This window comes from Danio rerio, chromosome 15 (genome assembly GCF_049306965.1).
Source record: "Danio rerio strain Tuebingen ecotype United States chromosome 15, GRCz12tu, whole genome shotgun sequence".
NCBI lineage: Eukaryota > Metazoa > Chordata > Actinopteri > Cypriniformes > Danionidae > Danio > Danio rerio.
The window spans coordinates 47070001-47085000 of NC_133190.1; the positions used below are offsets into that span (position 1 = coordinate 47070001).

General features: G+C 40.4%; 2 protein-coding genes across 2 annotated transcripts in view; one reads left to right on the forward strand and one right to left on the reverse strand.

The window, feature by feature from the left end:
• The window catches only part of nlrc3l (NLR family, CARD domain containing 3-like), a 480833-nt gene that overhangs the window by 362350 nt on the left and 103483 nt on the right, over nt 1-15000 (reverse strand). The window lies entirely within an intron of this gene.
• Nucleotides 1-15000, forward strand: part of cwf19l2 (CWF19 like cell cycle control factor 2) — a 74585-nt gene that overhangs the window by 36608 nt on the left and 22977 nt on the right. Inside the window, 4 exon segments of the mRNA NM_001033752.2 lie at nt 24-871; nt 1134-1236; nt 3595-3810; nt 4282-4419. Of these exon segments, the coding sequence (NP_001028924.2) occupies nt 24-871; nt 1134-1236; nt 3595-3810; nt 4282-4419 (1305 nt within the window).

Sequence of the window (15000 nt, forward strand, 5' to 3'; positions counted from 1 at the left end):
GTTTGTAATTTTTCCTCATGCAGTCAATGGAGGAGTTCCAGAAGAGACTAAAAGAGGCAGAAGATGCTGCGTATGGAGAGAGGAGAGATGATGAGAAGGAGAGAGGGAGGAGAGAAAAAGGGAAGGAGAGCTGGAGGAGAAACGACAGAGAAGAAGGGAGAGAACAATGGAGGAGAGATGAAGAAAAGGACAGATGGAGAAGAAATGACAGAGACGAAGGGAGAGAAAGGTGGAGGGGAGATGAAGATAAGGAGAGATGGAGAAAAGACGGATGGAGGAGAGGAGAAAGGGAGGACAGACGGAGAGAAAGATCTCCAAATGCTGAGAGAGAGAGAGCGAGATCTCGTGATGACCTGTCCAGCAAGTTTCTCAAACCCTCAGAAGATGATGAAGTGAGCCGAGGGGCGGGGTTTAAGAAAGGCTCTTCGTCCAATCAGAGTGCAGCATTCAGAAAGCCTGTAGATGATGTTGAAATGAGCAGAGAGGCTGGATTTAAGAAAGGCTCATCATCCAATGAGAACGCAGCATTCAGAAAGCCTGTTGATGATGATGATGAAATGAGCAGAGGGACAGCGTTTAAGAAAGGCTCTTCATCCAATCAGAGTGCAGCGTTCAGAAAGCCTGTTGATGGAGATGATGATGATGATGATGATGAAATGAGCAGAGGGGCGGAGTTTAGGAAAAGCTCTTCATCCAATCAGAGTGCTGCATTCAGAAAGCCTATCGATAATAATAATGAGGGTAGAGGTGTTGCAGCTGCCTGGAGGAAGAGCAGCGCTGTTAAGGATTCAGAGAGACCGACCCTGCAGAAACACACAGAGAAGAGCGCCGCCCTGCAGGAGGACAGCAAAACAACTACAACAGTGAGCAGGTCAGTTTAATGCGACGTTTCACTTGTTTGAGATTTTAGTACTTGTATACATATATGTTTATATCTGTGTGTGTGTATTTTGAAGTGTTTGCAATTCATTGTTATTGAATTTAACTCCTTTTTTATTCATATTCAGTAATTGTTAATGATTCAATGAAAGGTCTCAGTGAAGTCGTATGGATTGTTTCAAGTCATTATTTAACACTTAAATTTTGTAAATGTTTCTTACATCAAAACTCATTGGGGTTTGTTAATCTTTCAGTTCAGAGAGTGAGGAGGAGGAAGAGGAAGAGCTGATCCTGACAGACGAGGAGATGAATAAATTGGGAGCCAAAATTGTCAAGGCAGAAATCATGGGAAACACGGTGAGCATTAAATCTTGTCTGAAAATATTGTGAACAGCCTACTTAGACATCAAGTGCTGACCAATGCCTCATTCACACTGTGGCTCTGGGTGGCGTTTGAAACCGTTAGTGGGCGTTCCCTCCTGGATTTAGCTTAGTCAAGGTTTATGGTGATATTCACAGACAGCGAATGAATTAACATGCCGCTGAAAGTGAGCATTGTTTGTAGAAAACACAAAAAATAAATTGAATTAGTGCATAAAATACTTAAAAGTACTTACAAAGATAATTTAGAAAAAGTTTGATTTATCATTACAGCTATTTATCTTCTGCAAACGTCTGTGTATGTTTACAGCACAAAAGTCGCTCTTCATTTGCATGACGTTGAAGGATTTTTAACTTTGTCGCGTCTCTCGACATGCCCACCTTGTCGCTGTCAATGATCGCTGTCGCTTGCATATATGGAGGTCACTGGAAGTCACTTACTCTCCATCGAAATGAACAGTCGCTTCGTCGATTGTCGCTTGTTGCTAGCCACTGCTTTGTCACCACTTTGTCGCTTGCCGCCGCTTTATCACTGCTTCGTCGTCTCTTGTCACTTTGTTGCTTTGTCACTTGTTGCTGCTTGTCGCCGCTTTGTTGTTTGTCGCGGCTTTGTCGCCGCTGTTGCTTTTCCCTGCTTTGTCGCCACTTTGTCGATTGTCACTTTGTTGCTTTGTCGTTTTGTCGCTTTGCCGATTTGTTGCTTGTCGCTTTGTTGCTTGTCGTCGCCTTGTCACTTTGTTGCTTGTTGCTTTGGCGCTTTATTGCTTGTCGCTTGCTGCTTTGTTGCTTGTCGTCGCTTGTCGCTTTGGCGCTTTGTTGCTTGCCGCGTTGTCACTTGCAGCTGCTTTGTCACCGCTTTGTCGCTTGTCGCCACTTTGTCGCTTGTCATTGCTTTGTCGCTTGTCATTGCTTTGTCGCTTGTCATTGCTTTGTCGCTTGTCATTGCTTTGTCGATTGTCGCTGCTTTGTCGCTTGTCGCGCATTGTCACCGCTTTGTCGACTGTGGCTTCTTTGTCGGTTGTCGCCGCTTTGTCGCTTGTCGCCGCTTTGTCGCTTGTCGCCGCTTTGTCGCTCGTTGCCGCTTTGTCGCTTGTCGCATATTGTCACCCCTTTGTCGATTGTCGCTTCTTTGTCACTTGTCATTGCTTTGTCGCTTGTCGCCGATTTGTCGCTGGTCGCACATTGTCACCACTTTGCCGCTTTTTTGTCAATTTTCATTGCTTTGTCGCTTGTCGCTGCTTTGTCGCTTGTCATTGCTTTGTCACTTGTCGCCGCTTTGTCGCTTGTCGCACATTGTCACCGTTTTGTCGCTTGTCACTTCTTTGTCGCTTGTCATCGCTTTGTCGCCGCTTTGTTGCTTGTTGCCAATTTGTTGATGCTTGTCACTTTGTTGGCGCTTGTCGTATGTCACTTTGTCACATGTCGCTTTGTCGCTTTGTCTTTTGCCACTTTGTTGCTGTGCCGCAGCGAGTTGCTCATAGTGACAACTCAGGTTAAGTAGAAAGCTCTCAGGGTTTTGTGATGGTGCTAGGGCGCATTAACTAAGGTTCAGCCAGAAAAAGGTTGAGAATTTGTATCATATGTAAAATGTGTAATGTTAAAATAAAAAAATGTTTGTTAGTTTGATTGATTTTTATCATATTTGTATTGTTAAGCATTGTTTTTGAAAGCCAAAATGTATTTTATACTTCCCTATAATATTACTTATATTATACTTTCTTAAAATATTGGCCTGAAGAATCTTTTAAAGTGTTTTAAACATCTCTGCAAACTCAAACTAACTTTTTTAGACTTTGTGAGGTGTATGAGTGTGTTTTTGATATGTTTTTACACGTACAATGTTTCTGCCTTGTTTTGTTTTTTTCTTTGAATGCCTTTGCATAATCTCTGGATTACTGTACTTTCTGTAATTCTTGAATCTTTTAAGTGTAAAGCACTTTGGGAATCAGATAAAAATAAATGTATTATTGTTATTATTATAATCAAGCTGACGTGGTGTTATAATATAAAATATATGATACGTTATGTGACAGTGCTAGTTATATTGTAATCGTATAATTTAATTTAATGTTTTTTGGTCAGTTTATTTTAAACAATTCTTGCTATCAGAAAACAACTAAACATTTTAGCTTAATAAACTCCTAATTTACTGCTTATTAATAGTTATCAAGATAGTAGTTAGAGTTAGGTATTAGGGGTGTAAAATAAGATCATGCAGAATATGAATTTTATAAGCAGCCAATATCCTAATAAAGTACATGCTAATAAGCCACAAGTTAATAGTAAGAATTGGTCCCTATACTAAAGTGGTATGTTGTGTCTGAATAACTGCAGGCTCTGCTGGAGAAACTGAGAGCTCAGATGGAAGCGGCCCGGCGGGCGAAAGAAAAGCGAGCTCAAATAAAAGACCAGAGCAAACAGGCATCTGAACCTGCCGTCTCGGAGAAAGAGGTGTTGCTGTTCAGAACCGACCCGTCAGGACGAGCCTGGCCCGTTAATGCCCCGTCAGAAACACTGGAGCCCAGAGGAGGACGCAGGAAACGAAAAGCGGTGAGATACAAAATTCTACAGCTTTTAGATTTTTATATATCTATAGATTACACGAAACATATCTCTGCGTTTATCGTTTGTGTCTTTATATACATGTATGTATGTATGTATGTATGTATGTATGTATGTATGTATGTATGTATGTTTGTATGTATGTATATACACACACACACACACACACACACACACACACACACACACACGCATATATATATATGTGTGTGTGTGTGTGTGTGTGTGTATATATATATATATATATATATATATATGTATGTATATAAATATATATGTTTATATATGTATGTATGTGTGTGTATGTATGTATGTATATATGTTTGTATTTTAGTATAAGCTTTATGTATATGTATTCTATTTTAGTATAAGCTTGCTGCCTGGTGAACTTCACCTTCAAATGAGAGCTGTTTTCTCCTCTTGTGGGATTGCTTTTATTTCTTTTATTATTTATTTCAGATTGAGACTCATCAGGATGGCGAGCGCGTGCGATATTTCGATGATGATGATGGTGTGGATCTGCGAGAGATGGTCAGACGGGAGAAGATGAGTTCGGCTGAGGACCAGAACGCTCTTTACTCACGCATGGCCGCCAAGGTAAGAGCTAACTGTGTCCTTTACGCACTGTCTGGAATATATGCATCTGAAAAAAGTTAAGTAGGTCAAAATCAATATTGTGTAAGCAAAAATACACAAAAGCAAGATCAAAGAAAAGTGCGCTCTCTCTCCGCTCCCTCTGGCGGCCTTTTTATATTGTAAGGTTTGTCAAAAATCGTACATGCATGTACATGTTTGTCAACAGAATTAAGATGCGGGGAAAATTGTATTTACTAACGGTGGTTTAACATCATAGATAATTTTGCAAGAGACTTCTTAAACTCACTACAGTGCTGATTTGTGATTGCTTTTTTGAGTGCAGAAATATGACCCATTTCAATCAAGTAAAGGTTATTGCACACAGCCATATCGCCCTGCAGCCCAAGCCTGGTTACTCTTTGAAGCTAAGCAAGGCTGAGACTGGTTAGTACCTGGATGGGAGACCATCTATACTGTAAATGAGCAGTTTTCCTTATTTTGTGATTCATTTTTTGTGTTTATTCCCATTTATTTATGGTTTTGAGTTGCATGATGGGACCTTGATCTAGAGGTCTGCATTCCCGCGGCTGTCCCGCGGGCGCCGCAGGACCCGACCAGATTTCTACGGCGCGGGTATAAATTTCCGAATAAATCACTGGAGCGGTCGGTAACGGGTTTAACTTGGGACGGGAACGGGCTGTCTAGCAATATCGCTCCCGACTCCCGAGTGAGCACGCGTATGTATGTGTGTAAATGAAATAGCGCGATGCTGTGTTTAGCTTGTTTGTTGCAGTGTGTGTGTGTGTGTGTGTGTGTGTGTGCGCGCGCGCGAATGAGAGAGCTTTGCCTGTGTGTGTGCTTGGTGCTTATGAGTGTGTGTTAGTGGGCGCGCGCGCGCGAATGAGAGAAAGCTTTGTCTGTGTGTGTGTGCTTGGTGCTGTACGTGTGTGTGTTTATACAGACAGCTTGTTATAGGCTGTCTGGACTGTATAACTGGGTGATTTTCAGTTTTGTTCTCCCCCCGCTCTTTAGCGGGATCGGGCGCAGCGGATAGAAAACGGGGCGGGTCGGGCAGCGGGACAACAAGTGCTTAATATAAGCGGGAGCGTTCGGGTTCGGGCTAAAACCTGGCGGGTGCGGGCGGGAGCGGGATTCAAAATTTAGTCCCGCGCAGATCTCTACCTTGATCCTTCTTCAACAACTTTTAATTTAGAAAAGTTTAAAATGACTTTATGATTCGATTTCTATTAATTGCACAGCCCTAGTAGAATACTGTGTGCTTGATTACATTTTTTTCCAATGGGTTAATTAATACGAGCCATATGCCAAGCTATATCATCCTGCAGCCCAAGACTGGTTACTCACTGAAGCTAAGCAGGGCTGAGCCTGGTCAGTAACTGGATGGGAGACCACATGAGAAAACTAGGATGCTGTTGAAAGCATAGACTGTAAAATATATGGACGTAGTATCTGTGACATCACCCATAGGTTTTTGAACACTGCAAAAGAAGCTAAAAGTTAGCGCTGCCAACCGTCACCATTCTGTTCTCGTGTCATCGCGTCCACGGCGGGATACCAAACAAGGGCAAAGGGGCAGAAAGTGAGCGGAGCTACAGACACCTGCTGGCATTTTGCTTAGACTTGGCCTAGACAGACTTTACTATGGGAGAATGCGTAATAGTTCATTACCTGCTACAACTAAGTGCACAAGGCATGCCATATCATCTGATGATTGTAGAAAATAATTCCATAAGGCAATTGGCTGTGTAGGGAAACCTTAACCAAAACAAAAACACGATGTATATGCCGAGCTCAGCAGCTAATTAGCCGGAATCAGCGAGATCTAGCTGTCACTCAAGTTACCACGCCCTTAATATACATTCATTCATTCATTTTCTTGTCGGCTTAGTCCCTTTATTAATCCGGGGTCGCCACAGCGGAATGAACCGCCAACTTATCCAGCAAGTTTTTACGCAGCGGATGCCCTTCCAGCCGCAACTCATCTCTGGGAAAGCCCTTAATATATCCTAATATGAACCAAACTAATGAGTTATAAAAAATTCACCCCCTCACAGTGGTTGTGAAGGGTAATCATAGCTATATACCCCAAAGCCATCTTTTGTACCAGGCTGTAAACATGTATCAGCTGTAAAATTGGCCCATTTACCATTGCAGTCAGAAATCACCTGGATTTCCTGGAGCCAGCCCCCAGAGGCGAGTTGATGAATTGCAATTTTAGTTTCTTCCATATTAGCTTCCCGAAGGAGGGCGGGAGGTCGCCGCTTTGTTGGAAGTGGCGTTAGTGAGGCCAGCAGGGGGCTCTAATCACTGTCTCTCCACTCCCCCAATAGCTGGTATGTGGTGAGCGCACTGGCGCTGTTGTCCTGTGGCTGCCGTCGCATCATCCAAGTGGGATGCTGCACACTGGTGGTGGTGTGGAGAGACCCCCCCTCATGATTGTAAAGCGCTTCGGGTGTATGGCCATACACAATAAATGAGCTATATAAATACACATTACATTACATTACAATACGCATGAGACTGAACATGCAAGTTTTGTGTGCGTGATTAATTTTTCAGAGTTGAATGACTATGAAAATGTCTGACTTTATTGTGCAATAACCGTAACACTAGTAAATATGCATTAGGGTTGGGTCGATAGACGATGCCATCGCCGATTGCTGAGTTGGCATCGTGAACCTCCGCCCCGCCCCCATCACAAACTCGCTTGTGAAAAATGACACTTAGGCCCTCTTTACACTGATACGTTTTGAGATTGCATTGTAAAAAGAAAATGATCCATGTTCACACTCGTTTCATCCAGCATTTCTGAAAAGGCCTTTGTCCACACTATACTGATGAAAACGCACTTCACGTGACCGCACACGCACAGATATAAAAAGTCATGCTCGCTTCTAGGGGTGTCACGATTTTGATTTTTAATCGAAATCGATCGAAATTTATGCTCAATTTCGATTATCGAATCAAAAAATAGAATCATCGATGCTGCCACGCCCCCAGGTCACGTCAGCTTGGCTTGCCAAGCGGGAAAAAACAGGCTTGTTGAAGTGCTTGTTAAACTGCAGAAGCTGGAGACCCGTCGACAGAACTTAAACCCTCTCCTCTTTCAATGAAGTCGCCGGTGTGTAAGCATTTTGGATTTCCAGTGAGTTATGTTGACAACGTTCGTGTTGTCGACAAAAAAATAACATAGTTTTGCAAGCTCTGCTATGTACGTATTAGGGTTCGTCCGATAGACAACACCGGCATGGCGATCCTCCGCCCACCCCGTTGCACATCCGCTCGCGAAAAGTACACACTCAGGCCCTGTTTACACTGTCTTTGTTTTTAAATGGCATTTTAGAACAACAACAATTTGACTTCCACAGTGGCGTGTAGCATTTCTGAGCAGCCATCCTTCCTCTCTACCTCTGAAACATCACGTGACCACACAGACACAGACGCACTCACAGCCATGCGCTTGAGACAGCAGGTCCAGGCAGTCAGAGGACTGCTTCAATCTTTCACTCACTTGTACTTTGTCATTTTAGCGCACACCTCAGATACTGTTGGCTGGTTCCTGTTGGTTGTGCGTGTTTTTTACCGACGCCATTATAACGACACAGATCACTGCCTATTCACGAGTCCCGCAGAAAAAGTGATTGACAGGTGATAATTATGTGTGTATCTTGCCTTTATTCATTTACTGTATGATTTGTTTATGGGTAAAACAAAGACTATGCAGGTCAGGTAGTTTAAACGGTAGGCTACAAATAATAATTGGTCATTAATTAATTAATTATTCATAATCGAAAATCGAATCGAATCGTGCCTTTAGAATCGAAAATGTAATCGAATCGAGGATTTGGAGGATTGTGACACCCTTACTCGCTTCTGAGATCCAGGCAGTCAGCAGGTGCTCAAAACCCAGAGAGCAGTGCATCTTCGTACAGTTTATTAAGGACGTACCGCTGGATCTCGTCCCACTATAGTTGTTAAACGTGATATTTAATTAATCTAGTCTCTTATCTAATGACTCTTCGGTCATTTGAATCTATCAGGGAACGTGTCACAGCGTCGGTACACTGCTTCAATCTTTCGCTTTTACTTTTGTACTTAGTCATTTTAGTGAAACCCTCAGATACTGTTGGTTGGTTCCTGCTGGTTGTGCATCTTTTTACCAAACAAGTTTGTCAACGCCATTTTAACGACACAAATCACTCCTATACATGCCAAAGTCCAGCGGAAAAGTGATTGACAGGCAGTAATTTGTGTGTACCTTTATTTATTTATGATTTGGTTATGGGTAAACAAGGACCATGCGGGTCAGGTTGTTGAAACGGTAGGCCACAAATAATCATTCGTTATGAATGATTAAATATTCATAAACAATTAATTCACCGCCGCCTATGACGATGATGCCATCATCCATCACAATGTTTCACATGAGACATTGTACGATGCCAAATTGGTCGACATGGCCCAACCCTAATGCGCATAACATTGTTTGTTGTGTTAAAGAATTGGGATGGAATTGTAATTTTCAATTAAAACCCTAATTTTAGGCTCAAAAAGAAGCATGTAAAGGCCCGTGCACACCAAGATGTTTTTTGCTCGCATTTTTCATCAACATTTAACGCCTTGTGACTAATAAAGGCCGCCAATGTGATCGTGCACACCAACGTGCAAAACGCCAGGCGCAAAAATGTCATTTAAAAAAAACGCCTCACGCTCGTTTTTTTTTTTTATTTGATGCGCCGCATTAAAACATTCTCCACCAATCAGGTTGGCACTTTAGTTCACGTGCACGGAGCTGCTGGAGTTCCCGTAAACAGCACTTAGAGGCGCTCAAGCACAAAACTGTCAGTGCGAGCGCACATTGAAGAAGATGCCCAGAGGTGATATGAACGTGGAGCTGCTTATTGCTCTGTGAACAATAATCATTTCTTCATTGCTAGAGCTGGAGCTGCTACTTGAACCATCCATGCTTGTTCGAGTCACCAATAACTTTAACAACAAGCATGTGAACTTCCTCTCTTCCTCTTCTTCTGCGTTACAAGCGGGTGTCGGAAGCTTAAAGTTGTTTAGCGCCATCTAACGTCAAGGAGTGATTTTGCATACGCTTCAGCTTGACGGCAGTGAAAATCGCTTGGGTTAAAAACATCTCGTAAAACGCTGACGATAAACGCAAACGAAAAGCGTCCCGGTGTGTAGGAGCCTTAAGCGTATGTCTTGTTTGTATATGTACTAGTGGTGGGCCGTTACCGACGTTAACATGCTTCGTTAACGCGAGACTCTTATCGCACGATTGAAAAATATCGCCATTAATCTATTCTCAATGTTTGGTTGGGTGCTGGGTCTGTTCTACGCAAGCTATGATGACTTTCACCTGGATATTTTTGCGCGTATGTAAACTTTAATGGTGAGCAGTCTGACAAAAAAGTGCCCTTCTGAATCAAATCAGCAGGATGCCTGACTTTAACTGCAGTTCGACAGTTTCACTTTAACTCATGAACATCACGATGTGTGTGTGCGGTCCTTTACTGACATCCGTGTGTGTGGATCTTATCGGAAAATAATACTAACTGAATAAACAGTTCGTAAACACAAGTACATCTTATTGAACATAATTTATTTTCATCACCAATTATCAGTGTAGAACAGTTTCTCAAGCAGTTTGTGATGCATTTTGGAAACGGGAGATGAGCCCCTGTCTAATGCACCACCTGGCTTGAGAAACCCACTCTCAAAGACATTATTTTGGTAGCACTCATATTCTGAATGCCTTCAGCAGTATTCAAATGAGCCATTTTAATCTAGATAAAAAAAAATGTATCTATGCCCACCTATAATATAGAGTGAGTTTTCCCAGCAGCCTATGCTTTTCAATGTTTCTGCGCTCGTCTATCTGTGATTGCAGGACAGACCGGCATCACCAGATGGTCTCGGAGAGAGGCCGTGGTTTTTTCGCGTGATCCATCTCTCTCAGTCTGTCCTTCTCTCTGTCGCTCATATGATTTGGTGTTTCTCTCGTTTTAAACCAGGCAGGGCCACTAAAATCTGTCAGAATAAACTCGGACGTCACCGTCGCCGTGGCAACCAGAAATATAAAAGTGACAAACATTTGCACATTTTAGCGCCGCATCTCTCCGTCTCCCTCTTCCTGCCAAGTTACCATGGCATAGCAGCTAAAAGTGTTATTAATATATTTATTTTCGCCAGTTTCACCAGAAGCAGATGAAACCGTGCCTGAGGGAATGTGTGTAAGGGGAAGTGCTCCGTGTTGGTATTACTCGGATATTGTGTGTTTTTTTGACGTTGTTGCTTTCATTTGGTGTCAGACTCCATTCAGGCTCTTTGCAGATCATTTTTAGAACATCTGCGTCACATTAATAGAATGATCGCTATTCAGAAACTGACAGCTGTGACGTCGCTGCATAATTTTCATTTACTTTTCATTTGTGCTTCAAAATTGCATGCTGAAATGTGCTTGGTCTCTTTTGTTTTTGACCATCCGTTTATTCTGCGTCATCTTTGTTTTTTGTGAAATTTTTTTTTTTTAGTAAGTTTGTAAGTATTCCTGTGTAAACAGCTTAATAATAACCAAAAGCAGTGATGACATTTAAAAAACTTGCATACTAAATATTATTTGCACAAAGAAATGTGTGAACATTTTTAGCAGCTTTGTTGCATTTTGTTTCTTGTCTTCATTTATTTGATTATTAGTTTATATTTTGATTTGTTTGTTAACTTGACTTAAATGTTATTTTTAAACTTCAAAATCATATTTTTCTTCAAATACTTCAAGTAGACAGAGTAATCAAATAAGTAAAATATGCTAAAAATGATTGCCAATTTTTTAAAATAAATATATAAATACAACAAATATTTTAGTTTTTTTATTTAAATGGTTATAATTTAATATACATATTTTTATGTCTAAAAATACACTAAAGCTTTAATCAAATTTTTGTTATGACAAATACTATTAATGTATTACTTGTTTGTAAATAGTTAGCTTATTTATTTGATTATTTATTTAATTAAAATAATTTAAATGGTTACATTTTAAAATAAAATTTTAAATATGTTTGATTTATATAGAAACTGTATATAACTTTAATTAAATTTGTTATGACAAATCATATTTATTTTATTCTTTATTTAATTAATTTTCAATGTCTATTTATCTGTCTAGTTGTCTGTCTGTCTGTCTGTCTTGGTGTCTATCTGTTGCTCTGTCTCTGTCTATCCATCTCTCCATCCAGTTGTCCATCTAGTTGTCTATCTATCTGCCTATCTGTCCTTTTTGTCTAGTTGTCTGTCCATTTATCTGTCAGTCCGTAAATCCATTCATCTATCTATCAAACCATCCATCTGTCTAGTTGTCTGTCTATCTATCTAGTTGTCTATCTGTCCATTTATCTGTGTTCATTCATTCATCCATCCATCCATCCATCCATCCATCTGTCTAGTTGTCTGTTTATCTATCTATCTAGTTGTCTATCTGTCTATTTGTCTGTCTGTCCATCCATCCATCCATCCATCCATCCATCCATCCGTCTAGTTGTCTTTCTAGTTGTCTGTCTGTCTATTTATCTGTCTAGTTGTCTATCTGTCTATTTATCTGTTTGTCCATCCATCCATCCATCCATCCATCCATCCATCCATCCATCCATCCATCCATCTGTCTAGTTGTCTATCTATCTGTCTATCTGTCCTTTTTGTCTAGTTGTGTGTCTATCTGTCTAGTTGTCTGTCTATTTATCTGTCAGTCCGTAAATCCATTCATCTATCTATCAAACCATCCATCTATCTGTCTAGTTGTCTGTCTATCTATCTAGTTGTCTATCTGTCCATTTATCTGTCTGTCCATCCTTCCATCCATCCATCTATCCATCCATCCGTCTAGTTGTCTGTCTGTCTAGTTGTCTATCTGTCTATTTGTCTGTCTGTCTGTCCATCCATCCATCCATCCATCCATCCATCCATCCGTCTAGTTGTCTTTCTAGTTGTCTGTCTGTCTTATTATCTGTCTGGTTGTCTATCTGTCTATTTATCTGTTTGTCCATCCATCCATCCATCCATCCATCCATCCATCCATCCATCCATCCATCCATCTGTCTAGTTGTCTGCCTAGTTGTCTGTCTGTCTATCTATCTGTCTAGTTGTCCATCTTTATATCTATCTGTCTATCCATTTGTCTAGTTGTCAATCTGTCTAGTTGCCCATCTATCTGTCTGTCTATCTGTCTAGTTTTCCAGTTGTCTACCTATGTAGTTCTCTAGCTGTCAATGTATCTATCAATCAAGTTGTCTGTCTATCTATCTAGTTGTCTATCTGTCACTCTGTCTCTGTCCATCTACCTCTCCATCATTCTGTTAGTCCATCCAGTTGTCCATCTAGTTGTCTATCTATCTGTCTATCTGTCCGTCTGTCTAGTTGTGTGTCTATATGTCTATTTATCTGTCTAGTTGTCTATCTGTCTGTCTAGTTGCCTGTTTATCTATATCTAGTTGTCTATCTATATATCCATCTGTCTACTTGTCAATCTGTCTAGTTGCCTATCTGTCTGTCTGTCTAGCCTAGTTGTGTCTATCTATCTAGTTCTCTAGTTGTCAATCTATCTATTAATTTAGTTGTCTGCCTATCTATCTAGTTGCCTATCCAGGGGCCACAGCCACCCCTCAGTAAACTCTGGCCACCCCTGTGGCCACCCCTTTGGCCACCCACCACAATATAATTTTGCTGTTGACATTATTGATTTAAATGTACTTATAAATTTCCAATGTTTAAATAAATAAAATGCAGCCACTAAATTATTGTTGGTGTTACTGACGTTACGTAGCTGATTCATTGTCTCTCCCCCTTAGTGCTGGTTCAATGCTGAATGCTGGTGAAAGCAAACTGACGCATGCGCGCAGAAAACCATTCCCGCGCGCCTCACGCACTCCTGTGTGAATCCCGGTTGGTTGTTTGCATGCACGCCGACAAAATACGCGCCGCTCATGCGCCGTGAAACGGAGTAACAGCCTTTTGTGCAGAGGTGAAAGTCGACTAAAGTTTATATAATATGATGATGATGATGATGATGTTACTTTCACTAAGCATGCCTTTAAAGCAGAAAGGAGGGATAATGAGTCAGCGAGGTAAGACTTCATAACATGATTTCTCAGCCATGATTTGGTCTAGACCACAGGTAATTCCATAATACATTTTTTTGTATTCTTTAGAATTGTCATAATTAATTTTCATGCAAAAGGTTTCTTAAGTGATCTTGGCATATCACTCCAGTTGTTGTTTTCCAGTAATATTTAGGACTGATTTCTGTTATTTATTCAGAATAATAATTGTATAATAATATTAATTGTATTTATTTAAAATAAATATAAATAAATTGTTATATTTATTGAATAACAAATCTAACAATTCAAGGGAGGTGGGGTGTATAGGGTGGTTCGCCCAGGGTGTCATTTAAACTAGAACCGCCACCACCCTTCCCGATCGTCGTTGACAGCACGCACACACCTTCAATAGACAGCAATTGCAGTTTAATATTTACCTTAAGGTACAGTATATCAATAGAAGAAGCTGCATTAATAAAATGGCTCAAAAAGTAATATGGATAAATGATATTATTAGGTATAGTGAGTGTGTATAGTAATGCCTTTTGTTCAGTTTGTTCATTTGTTTGGGTTATTAGTAAACTCATTATTCTTTCATTCATTTTCTTTTCGGCTTAGGCCGTACTCACACTAGGTACAGTTGCCTCGAACCGGGCCAAAGCACGCTTGTCCCCCCTCCCGTCTCCCCCGACGGCCCGCGCTCACAGCATATCGGGCCTCGGCACGCTTACGTCATCGCTGCTGCGCTGTTCAGAAGCGCTCTCTATGGCAAGCCTTTTTAGCATTTAAATCTTTGTTCTGACTCCATAAATATATTTAGAGATATCTCTAATTATATTTTGACTAGTCATAATTATATTTCGACTAGTCAGAATAACAATTAGAGATATCTGCAATTACAATTGTATTAGTACGAAATCAGATTGGAGAAATCTGCAAATATATTATGACTAGTCATATTCCTCCATTGACTTCCATTGAAAAATATTTGCAGATATCTCTAACTGAGTTTTGACTAGTCACAATTGTAATTAGAGATATCTCTAACTGAGTTTTTACTAGTCATACATATGGAGATGTCTTTAATTCGTAATATTTAGAGATATTTACAAATATATTTGAAGATATCTCTAATTAATTTACTAATAGTCGAATTACAGTTGTAGATATCTTGAATTGGATTTTTGACGAGTCAAAACGCAGAGATATCTGCAAATATTTTTCAATGGAAGTCAATGGAGGAATATGACTAGTCATAATATATTTGCAGATATCTCCAATCTGATTTCGTACTAGTACAATTGTAATTGCAGATATCTCTAATTGTCATTCTGACAAGTCGAATTATAATAATGACTTGTCAAAATATATAATTATATCTCTAAATATATTTATGGATAGTCAGAACAAGGTTTAAATGCTAAAACGGCTTGCCATACGCTCTCACTCAGCAGCACAGTGCAGATTTCTCTTGTTA